Source organism: Prionailurus viverrinus, chromosome X, assembly GCF_022837055.1.
Source record: "Prionailurus viverrinus isolate Anna chromosome X, UM_Priviv_1.0, whole genome shotgun sequence".
In the NCBI taxonomy this organism is placed as follows: domain Eukaryota; kingdom Metazoa; phylum Chordata; class Mammalia; order Carnivora; family Felidae; genus Prionailurus; species Prionailurus viverrinus.
The window spans coordinates 62,466,593-62,488,493 of NC_062579.1; the positions used below are offsets into that span (position 1 = coordinate 62,466,593).

The following is a 21,901-nucleotide window of genomic DNA, read 5'->3' on the forward strand; positions in this document are numbered from 1 at the left end:
ACAAGGAAAAAATCTTTTTTTCTCTTTTTTTGTGTCTAAATGACATGGTGGATACTAACTAAACTTATGGTTGTAATCATTTTACAATGTATGTAAGTCAAGTCATTGTGTTGTATGCCTTGAAGTTATACATTATGGTATATGCCAATTATGTTTCAATAAAACTGGGGGGTGCTAAATTTCCTTTTGATAATATTGAGATTGCCAATTCCAAAACAAAATGGACCAAAAAGCAAATTAAAAAATCCAGAAGAATATATTATAAAATTATCTTTTAGGTGCTATATTGCCACAGTAAAACAAAAATCCATGTCTATATATTAATGATAAAGAGGAATTAATGCTCAAAAGAGATTCATAACTCTAAACATACTGGAATCTGTATAATGTTTTAATACTGATATTAGTTTTTACTATTTTGAATATATTGAAATAGACTTTTACTAATTTGAATATATTGAAATAGACTGGATACCAAGTACCTTCATACAGAAATTTAGTTGTCTAATAGCTTAACCATAAACCACAAAGTATAAGTTTAGTAACCAGCCTAAGTAACATTCTGATGGAACATACAGTCAGAGAGCCAATATTTTTCAACATCTATATACACCTATAAACTAAGGTATTCAAACTAAATGTAAACTTCATCACAATTAAAAAACAAACTAAATTACACGTAGGTAAGAAAGTCAAAATCTATATCATGAAGACACAATATACTAAATTTTCACAAAAGATTTAGATGACATTCAACAGAAGATGGATGTGTTTTTTCAGGTTCACAATACTCAGTCAGAAAAAAAAGTACATTAATTTGGGACAGAAGGAAGAGAGAAAGGAAAAGACATTGTGCTTCTTTAAAGTATCTTTAAATAAACTAGACTGGTAGTCACATTTCTAAAAATTCATAATTCTTAATTTTTGGCTAACCTTTCAAAAAGAGGAATTATCTCAATTAACTTAGCTGATAAGTAACTGCTCTAACCATCTAATTCCTGAAAAAAAATGGATTAACCAAGTTAATTTCTTAAAAAAGTATCTGAATTATAATAACACTTTTATAAATACACACCCTCATGTTGTTAAAACATATATACCTCTTGCAATTCTTATTTTTTACAGTTCTTACTGTTTTCATAATACCATAGCTGTGTCACATATGTAGTATATTTATAAGGAATGGTATGACTCAACAGGTTTAGAAACAACCAGCACAACTTTTGAAGAATCATGAAATTGATTTTTGTCTAATAACTGACTAATCAATGAGGCCAAAACAGCCCATCTAAAGTCTTCAAGTAAAGATATTGTACTGTAATATAGTACCTATTCATTTCAACATGCTTACAAGTAAAGGCTAAGAACTTTATTATTATAAATTACTATAGGTGACAGGAGAGAGACTTGCTTGGGATAAAGAATAAAAAAAAACAGCAATTGCAGGCTAAATGGAACTGAAGGCTGAAATGTATGGTAAAAATTGTAAGCATTATGGAATTTCAGATGGAAAGAGGGCAATATAAGTTACTGTGGTGGACTATGAGTTTAGCCTTGAGATATGAGTGAGATTCAGGTAGAGAGAGATAAGAGAGAAAGTGAAAACAGTGAAAGTGAAAGCAAGAAAACCAGAGAACACAATGTATAGACTCAAGTGAACAACAGGAATAACCTCCATTAAAAGATACATTTAAAAAAGCAAGTTGGGACAAGGCAATAATGGGCTCTAATGACAGAAAAAGTTTTATTAGATTCCACAGGAAATGAGGAGCCACAGTAGCTGCATCAAACAGAAGAGGGACATGAAAGAAACTATAATGGTGCTAAAGAGGAATACAGAAACCAAACTGGGTCACATATTTCAAATATCAGAAGGGAAAAGGAATACAACTGTAAATTCCACTTATCAAGGCAAAGCCTAATATATAAATATTAAATAATGGCCAAAAATTCATATATAAATAATATGCTGTATTGTTCAAAACTCTATAGATTTCATAACAGTGAACTCTAAAGGAATTCCATAGTAGTGTTGCCAGAATCGCAAAGGCAAAAACTTTTGAGTAATAAAACAGTCAAGTGTCAACATGGCACACTGTGGTAAATCTTTCCCTGAAATGAGGCCTATTTAATACTGAAGCCTATTTCCATTTCCATACAACACTCAACAATATAAATGCACTCCTTAATTCCTATCACCTATTTAACCCATTCCCCCCACCCACCTTCCCTCAAGCAAACAACGATCAGTTTGTTCTCCATATTTAAGAGTCTGTTTCTTGGTTTGCTCTTTTTTTTCCCCTATGGTTGTTTTATTTCTTAAATTCCACATATGAGTGAAATCATATGTTACTTGTCTTTCTCTGACTGACTTATTTCACTTAGCATAATACTCTCTAGCTCCATCCATGTCTTTGCAAATGGCAAGCTTTCATTCTTTTTTATGGCTGAGTTATATTATATATTGCAGGAATATGGGAAAACACACACACACACACACACACACACACACATCATATCTCCTTTATCCATTCTTCAGTCGATGGACATTTGGGCTCTTTCCATAATTTGGCTATTATAGAAAATGCTGCTATAAACATTAAGATTATGTATCCCTTTGAATTAGTATTTTTGCATCCTTTAGGCAAATATCTAGTAGTGAAATTGCTGGATCATAGAGTAGTTCTATTTTTAACTTTTTGAGGAAACTCCATACTGTTTTCCAGAGTGGCTGTACCAGTTCACATTCCTACCAAAAGTGCAGGACTGTTCAACGTTTTCTACATCCTTACCAACACCTGTTGTTTACTGTGTTGTTGATTTTACCCATTCTGACAGGTGTGAGATTATCTCTTTGTAGTTTTGATTTGTGTTTCCCTGATGATGAGTGATGTTGAGCATCTTTTCATTTGTCTCTTGGCCACCTGGATTCGTTCTTTGGAAAAATGTCTATTCATGTTCTCTGCCAACTTTTTACTTGGACTATTCACTTTCGGGTGTTGAGCTTTTTAAGTACTTTACTTATTTTGGACACTAATCCTTTAGCAGACCTATCATTTGCAAAAACCTTCTCCCATACTGTAGGTTGCCTTTTAGAAAGTTTCATTCATTATGTTCTTCACTGTGCAGAAGCTGTTTATTTCTATGATGCCCCAACAGTTTATTTTTGCTTTTGTTTCCCCTGCCTCAGGAGACATATCTAGTAAGAAGCTGCTACAGCCAAATTCAAAGTGGTTACTGCCTCTGTTCTTCTCCAGGATTTTAATGGTTTCAGGTCTCACATTTAGCTCTTTAATGCATTTTCTATTTATTTTTGTGTATGATATAAGAAAGTGGTCCACTTTCATTCCTTTGCATGTTGCTGTTCAGTTTTCACATCACCATTTGTTGAAGAGACTTTTTCCCAATGGATATGCTTTCCTGCTTTGTCAAATATAAATTGACCATAGAGTTGTGGGTTCATTTCCAGGTTTTCTATTCTGTCCCATTGGTCTATGTGTCTATTTTTGTGCCAGTACCATACTATTGTGATCACTACAGCTTTGTAATATAACTTGAAGTCAAGAATTGTGATGCCTACAGCTTTGCTCTTGTTTTTTGGTTTCTTTTACTATTCGGGGTCTTTTATAGTTACATAAAAATTTGAGGATTGTTTCTTCTAGCCCTGTGAAAAATAATGCTGGTGTTTTAATAGACATTGCATTAAATGTGTAGATAACTTTGGGTACTATAGGCTTTTTAACAATATTTTTTCTTCCAATCCATTAGCATGGAATATCTTTCCCTCTCTTTGTGTCATCTCCAATTTCTTTCATCAGTGTTATATAATTTTCATAGTACAGATTGTTCACCTCTTTGGTCAGGTTTATTCTTAGGTATCTTATAGTTTTGTTGCAATTGTAAACAGGAATAATTCTTTAATTTTGCTTTCTGCTGCTTCATTATTGGTGTAAAGAAATGGAGTCAAAATTTGTATGCTGATTTTGTATCCTACGACATTACTGTAGTTGTTTATCAGTTCTAGCAGATTTTTGGTGGAGTCTTTCAGGTTTTCTTTATAGAGTATCACGTCATCTGCAAATAGTGAAAGTTTTACTTTTTCCTTGCTGAGGTGGATGCCCTTTAGTTCTCTTTGTTGTCTAATTGTTGTGGCCAGGGTTGCAGTACTATGTTAAACAACAGTGGTTAAAGTGGACATCCTTGTCTTGTTCCTGACCATAGAGGAAAAGCTCTCAGTTTTTCTCATCCCCATTGAGGATGTTAGTAGATGTTTGTTATATATGGCCTTTATTATGTTGTGGTATGTCCCCTCTGAACCTACTTTGCTAAGGATTTTTATCATGAAATGATGTACTTTGTCAAATGCTTTTTCTGAATCTATTGAAATGATCATATGGTTCATATTCTTTCTCTTATTAATGTGGTGTATCATGCTGATTGATTAGTGAACTTTGACCCACCCTTTCAACCCAGCAATATACCCCACTTGATTGTAGTAAATTATTCTTTCAATGTAATTGTAGGTTCAGTTTGCTAGTATTATTTTATTAAGATTTTTGCATCCATGTTCATCAGGGATATTGGCCTGTGGTGGGAGTCTTAATCTGGTTTTGGTATCATGGTAATGATGGCATAATAGAATGAATTTGGAAGTTTCCCTTCCTTTTCTCTTTCTTGGAATAGTTTGGGAAGAATAGTATTAACTCTTCTTTAAGTGTTTGGCAGAATTTACCTGGAAGCCATCTGCTCCTGGAGTTTGTATATGGGTTGCTTTTTTATACTGATTCAATTTCTTTGCTGGTTATCAGTCTTTTCAAGTTTTCTATTTGTACCTGTTTCAGTTTTGGTAGTTTATATGTTTCTAGGAATTTACCCACTACTTCCAGGCTGTCCATTTTTTGGCATATAGTTTTTCATAATATTATTTTATATTTGTGTGTATTTCTGTGTTGTTGGTTATTTCTCATCATGGCTATGTTTTTCATTCGAGATTTTTCTTGCTTCTTGAGGTAGGGCTGTAGTGCTATATACTTCCCTCTTTGCACAGCTTTGGCTGAATTTCAGAGGCTTTAGACCATTGTGTTTTCATTTTCATTTGTTTCCATGTATTTTTTTATTTCTTCTTTGATATCCTTGTTGACCCATTCATTGTTAGTAGCATGTTGTTTAACCTCCATATACTTATCATCTTTCTAAATTTTTTCTTTTGGTTGACTTCAAGTTATATAATGTTGTGGTCTGAAAATATGCATGGTATGATCTGTTCATTTTGTATCTGTTGAGGACTAATTTATGGCCTAATATGTGATCTGTTCTGGAGAAAGTCCCATATGCACTTGAAAAGAATGTGTATTCTGCTACTTTACAATGGGATGTTCTGAATATATCTGTTAAGTCAATTTTGTCCTATTTGTCATTCAAAGCCACTGTCTCCTTGATTTTCTGTTTACATAATCTGTCCATTTATATAAGTGGGGTATTAAAGTCCTCTACTATTATTGCATTACAATCAATGTGTTCCTTAATGTTTGTTTTTAACTGTTTTAGGTATTTGGGTAATTCCATGTTGGGTGCATAAATATTTACAATTGTTAGATCTTGTTGGATTGTCCCCTTTATTATGATATAGTGTCCTTCAACTCTTGTAGCCTTTATTTTAATAATTGTCTTATATAACTAATGCCACTTCAGCTTTATTTTCACCTCCATTTTCATGATAAATATTTCTCCATCTCCTCACTACCAACCTGCAGGTGTCCTTAGGTCTAAAATTAGTCTCTTGTAGGCATCGTATAGATTGGTCTTATTTTTTTGGTCTGATATCTTGAAACACTCAAAATTTTAGAGACATTTAAATGTTCATTTCTCAGTTTATAATTATTATCTTATTGTGAAGCTGTGTAGCTTTGTAGCAATTATTATCTAATTGTAGCTTTGTAGTATATTTGAAAAGGTGGAAGTATAAGGACTTCAGATTGGTACTTCTTAAGATTTTTTGGTTACTTGGAGTCCTTTGTGGTTCCACATGATTCCTAGAATTTTTTCCTATTTATGTAAAAAATGTGATTGACATTTTGGTAGGGATTACCCAGAACGTGTAGACTGCTTTGAGTAGTATGGACATTTTAACACTAAGTCTTCCAAACCAGAGAAATGGGATATTTTTCTTTCATTTGTTTGTGTCTTCCTTAATTTCTTAAATTAATGCTTTGTAGTTTTCAGCTTGTTTTATGTCCTTAGTTCAGTTTATTAAGTGTTATTCTTTTTTATGATATTGCAAATGGAATTGTTTTCCTAATTTCTTATTCATATACTTTATTTTTAGTGTATACAGACACCACAAATTTTTGTAACCTGCAAATTTACTTTTATTTATTTAATTATATTATTATAGAATTCATTTATTCTAGAACTGTGTGTGTGTGTGTGTGTGTCAGAGATAGAGAGAGAGAGAGAGAGACTGTGTGTGTATCCTGTAGGGTTTTCTATATATAAGAATATGTCACCTGCAAAGATTATTTGGATGTTTTCTATTTTTGTTTCTTCTATAATTGTTCTGGCTAGGACTTCTAATACCACATTGAATAGAAGTGGTGAGAATGAGCATCCTTGCCTTGTTCCTCATCTTAGAGGAAAAACTTACAGTTTTTCACCATTACATAATAATGTAATAATAACATAATAATTAACAATGTTAACATAAATAATAACATAATAATTAACAATGTTAATTATTGGGTTTTCATGTATGGCCTTTATCACATTCAGGTACTATATTTCTATTCCCAATTTGCTGAGGGTATTTATCATGCAACAGTGCTCAATTTTGTTAAATTCTTTCTCTGCATCTATTTAGATAATTGTGTTTTTATTTATTTATTTTTTTATTTTATTCCCATATAGTTAACATACAGTGTTATGTTAGTTTTGGGTTTACAGTGTAATAATTTATCAATTCTATACATTATTCCATGCTCATCATGGGTAAGGACATTAAGGAGGACACTCGTTGGGATAAGCACTGGTGGTTATACGTGAGTGATAAATCACTAAATTCTATTCCTGAAATCATTATTACACTATATGTTAACTAACTTAGATTTAAATTAATATACATATTAATTTTTATAATATATTAATTTTTAAAATTTTCCTTTCTGCTGAAAGTTATGAGAAGATATTTTAAGAAAACTTCAGGGTAAGTAACAGACAATTAAAAAAAATTCAAATGAAATCATAAATAAATCAAGTAGGTTTAATAGACCTATAGTCCTTTGAGGAATAAAAAGGTCACTTAAAAACTTGGCAAGTTTAATTTTCATAATATGGCTCAATTAATGCCAAACAATGGAGTCTGATCAGTATATATATACCAATGTCTATATCTATATCTATACACACACACACACATATATACACACACACACATACGCACACACACACGCACACACACACACACACATATATATATATATACACATATATATATTCTTAATTCCCTTCACCTATTTTATCCTAGCTTATCCAAGTTGTTTTCTCTCATTACATTGAGGGTCATGAGATGCCTGGCGTAAGTTAACTTCTGTTGTTAATTGGGACACAAAATACCCTGTAGTCCTTCTGAGTCCTAGAGTTACTAACCAGTTGTCTATTTTCCATCTTTTACAAATCTGCTTTGGTGGCATCTTGTATTATTTCCATGGTATATAGTTCTACTTTTTGGAAAGGGAAGGGAGAAGAGTCTACACAGTCTTATCCAGTACAAATATCTTCACTTCAGTTTTATTATCCCTAAACAAACCTACCATAAAGTAATTTGAGTTATCTTTATAAGAGTCTACTCAGGTCTCTTTTATAATTAAAATCCTTTAATAGTTTCCAATCTATTTGACGAGTTACATCAAAATTTCCTGGGATACTTGTTAAAATGCATATTCATAGGTCTTACCCACACCAATTGAATGAGATTCTTTGAAAAAACATAATTTTAATGAATTTTTATATTAATATTACAAAATCATGAGAAAAGGGAAGATGGCGGTGTAGGATGATGCTGGGATCACCTCGTCCTGCTGATTACTTAGATTCTGCCCACTTCGGCCTAAATAACCTAGAAAACTGATGGAAGACTAGCAGAATGGATTCTCAGGAGCCACGAATAGACAAGAGGCCCACAGAAGAGGATAGGAAGGGTGGAGAGGAGGTGTGTGCTACATGGACTGGTGGGACAGAGCCAGGGTGGTAGAGGGGCAACCCGCCGGGCAAGGCAGAGCCCCCGAAGTCTTGCTTGCAAAAGTGGAGGGGTCAAACTGCATGAGTTCTGACAGCCAGCAGGACATAACATCTGGAATGTTAAAAGTCAACAGCTTCGCTTTCAGAGATCAGGGAAGGTGAGAGGATGCCAAGAGGGAGAGATGTTGAGCCCCAGAAGGACAGAGCTGGAGGTGGTGAGGAAGAAAGGCAATGGAAAATGCAATATCCCTCTCCCATCACCCAGCCGAAATTCCAAAGGAAACCAGTTCTTGTCACTGATCTTGCTTGCACCCTGCAAGTGCCCAATGTTGTGTTTCTGTGGATCCATCCCTCCCATGGGCCTGCCTCCCTCCCTGTGCTGCAGGGCTCCTCCCACAGGGGACCACCAACAGCAAAGCTAGCTAAGCCAGCCCCTCCCACCCCAGTGCACCATGCGGATCCACCCCTCTGATTTTTCCCTTGGCCAGAGCCCATCAAGCAGCTCTACAAGCCTGGCAGTATGCAAGCAGCCCAGACAGGGGCCACACCACTCCACAGTGAGTCCTGCCCCTGGGAGAGGGGAAGATAAGGTACACTACCAGTCTGACTGTGGCCCCAGTGGTGGGCTGGGGGCAGACATCGGGTCAGACTACGGCCCTGCCAACCAAAACAAGTTTCCCCGTACAGCACAAAGGAAGTGCCCTGCAGTTGGGAGCTACCACAAGGACTACCCAACATGACGAAATGGAAGAATTCTCCTCAAAAGAAACTCCAGGAAGTAGCAACATCTAACAAATTGATCAAAAACGATTTAAGAAATAAAACAGAACAAGAATTTAGAATAATAGTCATAAAATTAATCGCTGGCCTTGAAAAAAGCATAGAACACAGCAGAAAATCTATTGCTACAGAGATCAAGGGACTAAGAAATAGTCATGAGGAGCTAAAAAAAGCTATATGAGGTGCAAAATAAAATGGAGGCAGCCATAGCATGGATTGAAGAGGTAGAGGAGAGAATAGGTGAATTAGAAGATAAAATTATGGAAAAAGAGGAAGCTGAGAAAAAGAGAGATAAAAAAAATCCTGGAGTATGAGGGGAGAATTAGAGAACTAAGTGATGCAATCAAATGGAAGAATATCCGCATCATAGGAATTCCAGAAGAGGAAGAAAGAGAGAAAGGGGCTGAAGGTGTACTTGAACAAATAATAGATGAGAATGTCCCTGATCTGGGGAAGGCAACAGACACTGAAATCGAGGAGGCACAGAGAACTCCCTTCAGACGTAACTTGAATCGATCTTCTCCTTGACATATCATAGTGGAACTAGAAAAATACAAGGATAAGGAGAAAATTCTGAAAGCAGCTAGGGATAAACAGGCTCTAACTTCCAAAGGGAGACCCATGAGAGTAGTGGCAGACCTATCTACAGAAACTTAGCAGGCCAGAAAGGAATGGCAAGAAATCTTCAATGTGATGAACAGAAAAAACATGTGGCTGAGAATCCTCTATCCAGAGAGTCTGTCATTCAAAATAGAAGGAGAGATAAAGGTTTTCCCAAACAAACAAAAACTGAAGGAATTCATCACCACTAAACCAGCAATACAAGACATCCTAAGGAGGACTTTGTGAGTGAAATGTTGCAAGGACCACAAAGTACCAGAGACATCACTACAAGTATGAAAACTAGAGACATCACAATGACTCTAAACCCATATCTTTCTATAATAACACTGAATGTAAATGGACTAAATTCTCCAACCAAGAGACGTAGGGTATCAGAATAGATTAAAAAAAAAAAAAGACCCATCTATTTGCTGTCTACAAGAGACTCATTTTAGATCTGAGGACACCTTCAGGTTGAAAGTGAGGGGATTGAGAACTATCTATCATGCTACTGTAAGTCAAAAGAAAGCTGGAGTAGCCATAGTTATATCAGACAAACTAGATTTTAAAGTAAAGGCTGTAACAAGAGAAAAAGAACGGCATTATATAATAATTGCAAGGTCTATCCGTTAGGAAGAGCTAACAATTATAAATGTCTATACACCAAATACGGAAGCCTCCAAATATATAAAACAATCACAAACATAATCAACCTTATTGATAAGAATGTGGTCATTGCAGGGGACTTTAATACTCCACTTACAACAATGGATAGATCATCTAGACACAGGGTCAATAAGGAAATAAGGGTCCTGAATGATACATTGGATCAGATGGACTTGACAGATATATTTAGAACTCTGCATCCCAAAGCAACAGAATATACTTTCTTCTCGAGGTACACGGAATATTCTCCAAGATAGATCACATACTGGGTCACAAAACAGCCCTTCATAAGTATAAAAGACCCGAGATCATACCATGCACATTTTCAGACAACAATGCTATGAAACTTGAAATCAACCACAGGAAAAAGTCTGGAAAACCTCCAAAAGAAAGGAGATTAAAGAACACCCTACTAAAGAATTAATGGGTCAACCAGGCAATTAGAGAACAAATTAAAAATTCATGGAAACAAATGAAAATGAAAAGACAATAATGCAAACACTTTGGGATGCAGCGAAGTCAGTCCTGAGTGGAAAATACATTGCAATCCAGGCCTATCTCAAGAAACAAGAAAAATCCCAAATACAAAATCTAACAGGACACCTAAAGGAAATAGAAGCAAAACAGCAGAGACAGCCTAAACCCAGCAGAAGAGAAATAATAAAGATCAGAGCAGAAATAATATACAATCTAAAAACAAAACTGTACAGCAGATCAATGAAACCAAGAGTTGGTTTTATGAAAAAATAAACAAAATTGATAAACCTCTAGCAAGGCTTCTCAATAAGAAAAAGGAGATGACCCAAATATATAAAATCACGAATGAAAATGGATTACACCCAAACCCTCAGAAATACAAGCAATTATCAGGGAATACTATGGAAAATTATATGCCAACAACTGGATGTCCTGGAAGAAATGGACAAATTCCTAAGCACCCACACACTTCCTGAACTCAAACAGAAAGAAATAGAAAACTTGAAGAGACCCATAACCAGTAAAGAAATTGAATCAGTTATCAAAAGTCTCCCAACAAATAAGTGTCCGGGACCAGATGGCTTCCCTGGGGAATTCTACAAGACATTTAAGCAGAGATAATACCTATCCTTCTGAAGCTGTTCCAAAAAATAGAAAGGGAAGGAAAACTTCCAGACTCATTCTCTGAATCCAGCATTACTGTGATTCCCCAAGCAGAATGAGACACAGCAAAAAAAGAGAATAGGCCAAGATCCCTGATGAATATGGATGCAAATATTCTCAACAAGATACTAGCAATTTGAATTCAACAACATATAAGAATTATTCACATGATCAAGTGGGATTCATTCCTGGGATGCAGGGCTGGTTCAACATTCACAAATCAATCAACGTGATAGATACATCACATTAATAAAAGAAAAGAAAACAACCATATGATCCTGTCAATCGATGAAGAGAAAGCATTTGACAAAATTCAGCATCCTTTCTTAATAAAAACCCTTGAAAAAGTCGGGATAGAAGGAACATACTTAAAAATCATAAAAGCCATTCACGAAAAGCCCACAGCTAATATTATCCTCAATGGGGAAAAACTGAGAGCTTTCTCCCTGAGATCAGGAACATGACAGGGATATCCACTCTCACCACTGTTGTTTAACATAGTGGTGGAAGTTCTAGCATCAGCAATCAGACAACATAAGGAAATTAAAGGCATCAAAATTGGCAAAGATGAAGTCAAGCTTTCACTTTTTTGCAGATGACATGATATTATACATGGAAAACCTGACAGACTCCACCAAAAGTCTACGAGAACTGATACATGAATTCAGCAAAGTCACAGGATACAAAATTAATGTACAGAAATCAATTGCATTCTTATACACTAATAATGAAGCAACAGAAAGACAAATAAAGAAACTGATCCCATTCACAATCGCACCAAGAAGCATAAAATACCTAGGAATACACCTAACCAAAGATGTAAAAGATTTGTATTCTGAAGACTATAGAAAGTTTATGAAGGAAATTGAAGAAGATACAAAGAAATGGGAAAACTTTCCATGCTCATGGATTGTAAGAATAAATATTGTTAAAATGTCAATATTACCCAAAGCCATCTACACATTCAATGCAATTCCAATCAAAATTGCACCAGAATTCTTCTCGAAGCTAGAACAAGCAATCCTAAAATTTGTATGGAACGACAAAAGACCCCCAATAGCTGAAGTAATATTGAAGAAGACCAAAGCAGGAGCTGTAATCATCAGACAGCATGGTATTGGCACAAAACCAGACACATAGACCAATGGAATAGAATAGAGACTCCACAATTGGACCCACAAAAGTATGGCCAACTAATTTTTGACAAAGCAGGAATGAATATCCAAAGGAAAAAAGACAGTCTCTTTAACAAATGGTGTTAGGAGAACTGGACATCAACATGCAGAAGAATGAAACTAGAGCACTTTCTTACACCATTCACAAAAATAAACTAAAGATGGATGAAGGACCTGAATGTGAGACAGGAAACCATCAAAACTCTAGAGGAGAAAGCAGGAAAAAGCCTCTGACCTCAGCCACAGCAATTTCTTACTTGACACATCTCCAAAGGCAAGGGAATTAAAAGCAAAAATGAACTACTGGGACCTCATGAAGATAAAACCTTCTGCATTGCAAAGGAAACAATCAAAACTAAAGGCAATGGATGGAATGGGAAAAGATACTTGCAAATGACATATTGGGTAAAGAGTTAGTATCCAAAATCTGTAAAGAACTTACCAAACTCAACACCCGAAAAACAAACAATCCAGTGAAGAAATGGGCAGAAAACATGAATAGACACTTCTGTAAAGAAGACATCCGGATGGCCAACAGGCACATGAAAAGATGATGAACGCCCCTCCTCATCAGGGAAATACAAATCAAAACCACACTGAGATATCACCTCAAGCCAGAGTGGCCCAAATGAACAAATCAGGAGACTATACCTGCTGGAGAGGATATGGAGAAACGGGAACCCTCTTGCACTGTTGGTGGGAATGCAAATTGGTGCAGCCGCTCTGGAAAACAGTGCGGAGTTTCCTCAAAAAATTAAAAATAGATCTCCCCTATGACCCAGCAATAGCACTGCTAGGAATGTACCCAAGGAATACAGGAGTGCTGATGCATAGGGGCACTTGTTCTCCAATGTTTACAGCAGCACTTTCAACAATAGCCTAATTATGGAAAGAACTTAAATGTCCATCAATTGATGAATGGATAAAGAAGTTGTCGTTTATATATACAATGGAATACTACTTGGCAATGAGAACGAATGAAATATGGCCTTTTGTAGCAACGTGGATGGAACTGGAGACTGTTAAGCTGAGTGAAATAAGTCATACAGAGAAAGACAGAAACCATATGTTTTCACTCTTATGTGGATCCTGAGAAACTTACCAGAAGACCATGGGGGAGGTGAAGGGGGAAGTATAGTTATGGAGAGGGAAGGAGGCAAACCATGAGAAACTCTTAAAAACTGAAAATAAAGTGAGGGTTGATTTGGGGTGGGAAGGAGGGGAAAGTGGGTGATGGGCATTGAGGAGACTACCTGTTGGGATGAGCACTGGGTGTTGCATGGAAACCAATTTAACAGTAAATTTCATATTAAAAAAGTCACAACAGTTGTCACAGAAAGTTAGAAAAACAAAATAAGACTGTTAAAATACTACTTATTCATTACTTCAAAATACTGAAATGCACCAATAACAAATAATAATATAAACTCCTTAATTTTGATTGAAATGTTTATATCAATCATGATTCAATTATATGACCAAGTTAACTGGGCTAATTATATGTAAAAACATATTTTATTGATTGTCTTTTTGTTGATTTATAATTAATATAGTGTTATATTAGTTTCAGGTGTGCAATATAATGATTAAAAAATTCTATAATTACTCAAGTGTTCATCATGATAACTGTACCTCTTAATCCACTTTATTTATTTCATCCATCCCATTAATTACCTTTGAGTTTTTTTTAATTTTAATGTATTTATTTATATATTTTTAATGTGTATTTTTGAGAGAGAGAGACAGAGCACAACTATGGGAGGGGCAGAAAAAGAAAGAGACATAGAATCTGAAACACACTCCAGGCTCTGAGCTGTCAGCACAGAGTTCGATGCAGCACTCAAACCCCCTAACGGAGAGATCATGGCTTGAGCCGAAGTTCGACACGTAACTGACCGAGCCACCCAGGCGCCCCGTTTGAATGTGTTTTTTTTTTTAACTGAAAAAACCTGCTCAAAGACTAAATGGTGTGTTGATTACTGCATTTTATTTAGGGTTACATTAGTAATATATATAAATATTATGATCTCAAAATATGTCATTTTAGATAATGCAGTCTTTTCGAGGTTCAATTTTGCCAACTTTACAAATATCATGACAATTTTCTCAATGGCATTCTTACTAACAACATAGAAGGGAAACAAACGTTGCTTTAAATGAAGGATTACTTACTGCTCTTTTTCTAGAACACCCTGTAATCCAAGGCACAGTAAGGTTTCCTGAAATCTGTGGAAACAATAAATGGAATTTCAGTAAGGTATGCATTGACACTACTTGGAATGCTGATCAACACCAATGAATTCATACAAGATGTCAACATAGGTCTGCATTCAGAGCATATCCCCCACATAGACTTTGCCATTTCCTTACTGAACACAACAGATTTAAAGGGCTTTCATTTGTAAGAAAATTTTAGAAGCAGTGTAATTTCCCCTGGAAATTCAAGAAAATCCCTAGGCACTGTTGGGGCCTGGAAGTATGGTTTACAAATCTGTGAACAAGAAAATTATTGTAATAAAAATGCAGTACTCTGTGGAATATATGTTATAATAATTAAATTATTAACTATAGTCATCATTCTATGTATTAGTTCTCTAGACTTATCCTACATAACTACAAGCTCCTTTTTAAGCAGAGACTACTAAGATGAATAGGCAGCAACACCTTATTACATCGACATTGGCACGCAAGGAGATAGGTACTACTCCAGTAGGATTCCAGGGACTGTTTACAGAGACCAAGGTGGACCTGTGGGCTATAGCACAGAGTAGCCTAGACATCACCATACATTTTCCTGAAATACACAAGTTTTGGAGGATAACTCCTAATTCTCCACTTGCCTTCTCCTTCCCTCCCACATACCTCCTGAGACAATGACAAGTCAAATCAGGCTTGCCAAATAGTGACGATGAGAATATGGTATTCGAACATTTATTGTTTTTGATAAATTACATTCAGTGATGGCTTGTGAATTAGTATTATGCTTACTGATAAGGAGTGATAATCAAACAGTTAATGCAAATAGTAAAGTAATATCCTTAATTATTCAAAATTTAGGTAAATTATTACTGTCCCTGGCCACTAAACATGAAATTTTATTTTGAGTTCAAAATATAACACTATGCTAGGGATAGGCTAACAAAATTAATGTTATAAACTCCAAATAATACTTTTAAGAAAAAAATTAAAAATAATTTTATTTTAGTCAAAACCCCATTACAGTAATATGGCACTTAAATACAATGTTTGAGGATCATGAAGTTTCAAATAATTGATTTTTAAAGGTAAACTGAGTGATAATGAAAATTTCGATGGAAAAAATTCTTCAAAACTTACACTTTCCTGTCCTCCCATTAATACTTGGAATATAATATAATGTTTACAAAGTAATTTGGCTGCTAGCCTCAATGAAAGAGGTAAGTCTACCAAAATAACCACATAATATACTCTTGAAAAAATAGAGATATCAAAACATTTTGGATTCTCTTTGCACATACTCCCACCTATTAGTGAGGATAATTTCAACCTGTCTATATAAATTTGCTATAGAAAACATTTTAAACCAAATGAACTAGAAAAAACAAAAAACAAAAAAAAAAAACAAAAAAAAAACAAAAAAACAAACCCAGGAGCACCTGGGTGGCTCAGTTGGTTAAGCATCCAATTTGTGATTTTGTCTCAGGTCATGATCTCATGGTCTTGAGATTGAGCCCCACATTGGGTGTGTGCTGGGTGTGCTACTTGCTTAAAATTCTCTCTCTCCCTCTGCTCCTCTCCCCCACTTGTGCTCTCTCTCCCAAAATAAATTTAAAAAATATATATATATATAAACCAGTAAGTATTAAAAAGCTACATATGAAATAAAAAATTTATGCATATAATATACATGATAAATGAATGGGAATTATACATTTTAAGAATACAAAATGTGGTTTTCTGCTTAGGTCAAGTGTATGTAACCAAGAAAATAGAAAACTACTATAAACACATTAACATACAAATATCAATTCCATGTGAGTTGGGAAGAGATGAAGTTTCACTTTTTTGCTTTATAATTCTGGGGCACCAGTTACATAATATTCAAATGCTATATTAACTACCTTCTTTTGTTTATTTCAATTTTTTTCAGTTCTTTATGTTTCTGGTAAAACTCGGGAACAGCTAAGTATAGCAGCTGAATTTGTACGCTTTTTTGAAGAATAATATGGTATAAACATATTTCTCTCAAAGTTGGGAAGTTTTGTTTGGTCAGTAGTGATGACAAGGTTTTTCCCTCACCGTTCTGGCTACAAAAATAGTATTTCAAATGAGCAGGGTAATATAGTAATCATTTAAATGATATTTAAATTCCAAACACATTTTTCAATACCCTGGTTTGGAAAAATATAAAAGTAATTGACAAGGAGACAAGACCAACTTAACAAATATATTCGAACTTACACATACAAATGAGTACTATATGTTTCAAAGTAGAAAACAGGAAGTTATACAGTCATTACAATGATGTTGTCATTGTTGAAAACATTTTGGGAACTTTTCTTGGCAGTTCATGACACCCAGAGACTCTGTGTCATTATTTCATATTCTGTTTGTTTTAACTGAAAATATAATAACCCAAATTGAACATCAATATTATTCACTAAATGTGGCTCAGAATAAATTCTAACTATTTTCCAAAGTCAAATTTTACCTCAAATAATGGAGATTTGTCACCAATGAAAGTATTTTTAAAAATCTCACAGGGGGCACCTAGGTGGCTCAGTCAGTTAAGTGTGGACTTTGGCTCAGGTCATGATCTCAGCGTTAGTGGGTTCGAGCACTGCATCTGGCTCTGTGCTGACAGTTCAGAGCCTGGAGCCTGCATGGGATTCTGTCTCTCCCTCTCTCTGCCCCTCCCCCACTCATGCTCTGTCTCTGTCTCTGTCTCTCTCTCTCAAAAATAAATAAACATTAAATTTTTTTCCAAAAAAATTCTCACAGGCCCTTAAAGCAATTGTAAAAGAATTTCAAAACTTTTTTGACAAATTAAACATGATTGAAATAAGTATAGGTAACTTTCCAAAGTCATGAATTTGAACTTAATTTCTATACTACGTTGCTGTTTTAGGTACTTAGGAAATAAAAAAGATGGGTAAAACATAATTTCCTAGAAGGCAAGAATGTGAGAGGGAAGATGAGGAAGATACATGAATGACTTTAATATAAAGAATACTATAAGTGTCATGAGAAGTATAATAAATGAAATGCAATAGAAGGTAAGGTATGGTGAAATTACATGAAATTTGAGGACTTATATCTCAGCTGAACCTTAAAAAATGAATAGAATTTTTATAGAAATAAAAAAGAGCATTCCAGAGAAAAATAATGGCATGAGCACAGTGGAATAAAAGGACAAGATGTGTTGGGGCGCCTGGGGGGCTCAGTCGGTTGAGCGTCGGACTTTAGCACAGGTCATGATCCTGAGGTCTGTGAGTTTGAGCCCCATATTGGGCTCTGTGATGTCAGCTCAGAGCCTGGCGCCTGCCTCGGATTCTGTGTCTCCCTCTGTCTCTGCCCCTCCCCCGCTCATGCTCTGTCTCTCTTCTGTCTCTGTCAAAAATAAATAAACATTAAAAAAAAATTAAAAAAAGGATAGGATGTGTTTGGGAATGGTCAATTCAATTAGAATTAAAAATGGAATTGGGGTTACTTTGTGCAAGCCATGAATACCAAAGTACATTTACATCTAATTCTATGGAAAAAGAGGAGCCATTCAAAGTTTTAAGCAAATGAGTTATATGGTCAGAATGCATTTTTATACATTAAGATGATTAATTTGATTCAATGTGTTCAGTAAATTGAATCAGTATGGAAACTTACAATAGTTTAGGCAAAAGGCAATCCAGACTTGGAACAAAGTTAGGGAGTAGTAATTTAGAGAGAAATATAAATACACTTCTAAATACAGGTCTTGTGCAGGAGATTAAAGAGGACTAGACAGTGTGGAAATTACTGGAATAGTTTTTTTTATGGCCATCATAAGACTGCCTCTCCAAATGGCTGGTCTGCTCAAACAAATAGAGAGTTGGAGAGTCACAATTTTGAATGTGAATGCAAGGAAGTGCTAATATTGGAAATCTCACAGAAAAATATGGACACACTAAGGGCGCCTGGGTGGCTCAGTCAGTTAAGCATCCAACTCTTGATTTTGGCTCAGGTCATGATCTCACAGTTCATGAGATCAAGCCCTGCATTGGGTTCTATGCTGACAGCACAGAGCCTGCTTAGGATTCTCTCTCTCTTCCTCTCTCTTTGCCTCTCCCCATGCTGGCACTCTCTCTCTCTCTCTCTCTCTTTCTCTCTGTCTCTCAAAATAAACACTAAAAAAATAATAAAATAAAATAAAAGTAGATACACTAAAGGAAGTAATACACTTATATGGATGTAAACTGTAGTCACATCATATGGATAGGTAAGGTTTGTGAATCCATCTATAAAACACTTACCTTTCTCATAGAAAGTTATATTTAAAATAAGTAATATATATCAGAATGTTAATTATACATTATACATAATTACTTTTATAGATGATTTAAAGGATTTTAAAGGAATTTTTACTACATTTCATTTTCATGATTTAGATCTTACATATGACTCTGCTATATTTCTGCTAGACTATGAGATTATTAAGGGCAAGGTATCATGTTTAAAACAATTTAGTCTATTTGTATATAGTCACACAAAGAATATACACAAAAAAGCATTCATTCCTATTTCAAAAATATTTCTGTTAAAAGACAATTCTCCACATATGTGGGACATTCTACTTAATTCGATTAACTGAAACAACCAGACAATAACCATGTCTATCAGAAAAGTTTAGCAGCAACAGATTCATAATAAACTTATATTTTTGCTTTCCATCAGCTGTTTTGATATCAGTTGAACAATAAAAGATATCAATCATTCTGCTTTAATCAGCAGAGCTTCCTAGATCTTTTAAAGTTATAAGGTATAGAACATAGAAGACACTGCTGAGCATTTGGTAGGCAATCAATAAATATATGCTGATTGATTGGTTGATTGAATTAACGTGCACTTTATACACTAACTTCACTTGCTGAAATTCAACAAAAAGCCAAGAGTGGAAATGTACAAGAGACCATTACATGGGGGTAGGCAGTTGGAGGAGGGAATAACTAGCTTCTGGTAGAAAACAATGTGTTGTGGAGCAAAGAAGAAAAGATATATTGGCTTTTTAAAAAAAAAATATGTATTTCCCTTTTGTCTCTAGACCAAGTCTGGAAAAGCTTTGAGAAATAACAAAATAAGCTTTACAAATTGAAATTCAAATACTACAACATTTGGCAAAGCAACTAACATTTTTAAGCATATTAATTTTTCTTCTATTAAGTTAAAAGAAATTTGTATTTAGAAAATCTTACTAGACTGAAAAGTTCTTGCAGTCAAAAACCAAGGTGCTATTTGGGATTTTTCTTTTTACTACATAATTTTAGAAGTTAAATTTCTCAATGCACAAGATATTAAAATCAGGAAAACTCAAATTCCAAGATGTTTCAATAAAATTATAAAAAGTACTCAGACATAACATAACTAGCTTGATTTCACCATACTGATTCTAGGGATACTGATTGTGAAAAATAATGGAAGGATATCAGAAAAATAATATAAATTAATATGTGGGATGATTCTCTTCTGAGCCAAAGCCCTGGGGAGTACAGAATTACAAATCTGTAAACCTTAAAATTATAGTCTAACATATTTTAAAATATTATAATTTTACCCATATAAAGGGCAGATCTTTTATAAGTTATAAAAAATAAAAATTCTTTACTAAGTTTAGAAAATAAATTATCATGTGTTAGTTTTAAGTTATAAATATACAACTGAAATGAAATGTTTTCTTAAATGTATATTCAGAGATCAGTCCCTTAAATAATAGGAAAAGATTGATAGCTCTTATCAAGCTACAATCTTTTCAAGACTGGACCAGCATTCTTAATACCTAGCTCCAAGTCTTTGCTTTGCACACATCTCTTTGTTAAACCAAAAGATAGGCATTTGAAAGAAATAAAACACCCTGGATTTTTTTTTTTGCAATAACATTATATGAGTTGCTACATTTGCTTTGTCATCTAAAACAACAAACAACAAAGAGATAAAGATAAAGATAAAGCAAGAAAAAGAATTAGACAGCTCCACAGTTTCATCCCCCACAGAAACACTAAAAATAGAGACTGACAAGAATAACATTATGGTAGGTTTAGAAATCAGTCAAAGTTCTACAGCAATCAAGCCATAGACTAATCAAAAAAATTCCACATTGTAAAAGGTAGGAAATTTCATGGAGTTTTTATTAGAAGAAGCAGAAGTGAGACTCTTTGGGAAATTAAGACTTTTAATAGTAGGGTAATCAGTAAAAAGCATGTACATACAACCAGGGGAGACACATGCCCAGAAAAGTCCTGCAAAGACTTTAAGCTTTTACACCAGGCTAATTAATTAATTAATTGTCTTGAACTGCACAGACCCAGAATGCACGGAGTGAAAGACAGTTGTTTTTCAAATACTCAATAAAAAAAATCATGATATATACAAAAAGCATTGTCCATTCGAAGGAAAAAATCTCCAGGAAATATCCCTGAAGAAAACCCATATATCAGACTTACTAGACAAATGTGTTAAAACAGCTATCTTAAATATGCTCAAAGAGCTAAAGGAAAACATGGACAAAGAACTAAGGGAAATCAGGAAGAAGGTATATGAACAAAAAGAGAATATCATCAAAGAGATAGAAATTATAAAGAGAACCAAAAAGGAATTTTTGGAACTAAAAAGTACAATAACTAAATTGAAAAAGTCACTAAAAGAGTTTGACAGAAGACTGGAATAAGTAGAAGAAAGAATAAGTAAACTTGAACAAACATAATTTGATATTATCAAGTTTGAGGAGCAAAAAGTAAAAAGAATGAAAAAAAGTTAAGCAGGGCCTAAAGAAACTTATGAGACATTAACAAGCAGAGCAATATGTGTATTATTAGAAGCCCCAAAAGGAAAAGTAAAAAGAAAGAGGAAGATAAATTATTTGAATAAATAATATCTGAAAACTTCCCAAAACTGAGGAGTCATTGACATACAAATCCATAAAGCTCAACAAACTGTAACTAGGATAAATTCAAAGACATTCACATGAAGATACATTATAATGAAACTGTCAAAAGACACATACAAGGAATCTTGAAAGCAGCAAAAGTGACTCATTACACACAGGGGCTGACACCAACCAGCACTCAGATTTGGCAGAC

At 34.5% G+C, this 21,901-nt stretch overlaps 1 protein-coding gene across 1 annotated transcript in view; it reads right to left on the minus strand.

The window, feature by feature from the left end:
- HDX (highly divergent homeobox) overlaps window positions 1-21,901 on the minus strand; it is a 184,309-nt gene that overhangs the window by 109,493 nt on the left and 52,915 nt on the right. Inside the window, exon 4 of the mRNA XM_047843980.1 lies at window positions 14,769-14,822. Within this exon, the coding sequence (XP_047699936.1) occupies window positions 14,769-14,822 (54 nt within the window). The remainder of the gene's footprint in view (window positions 1-14,768; window positions 14,823-21,901) is intronic.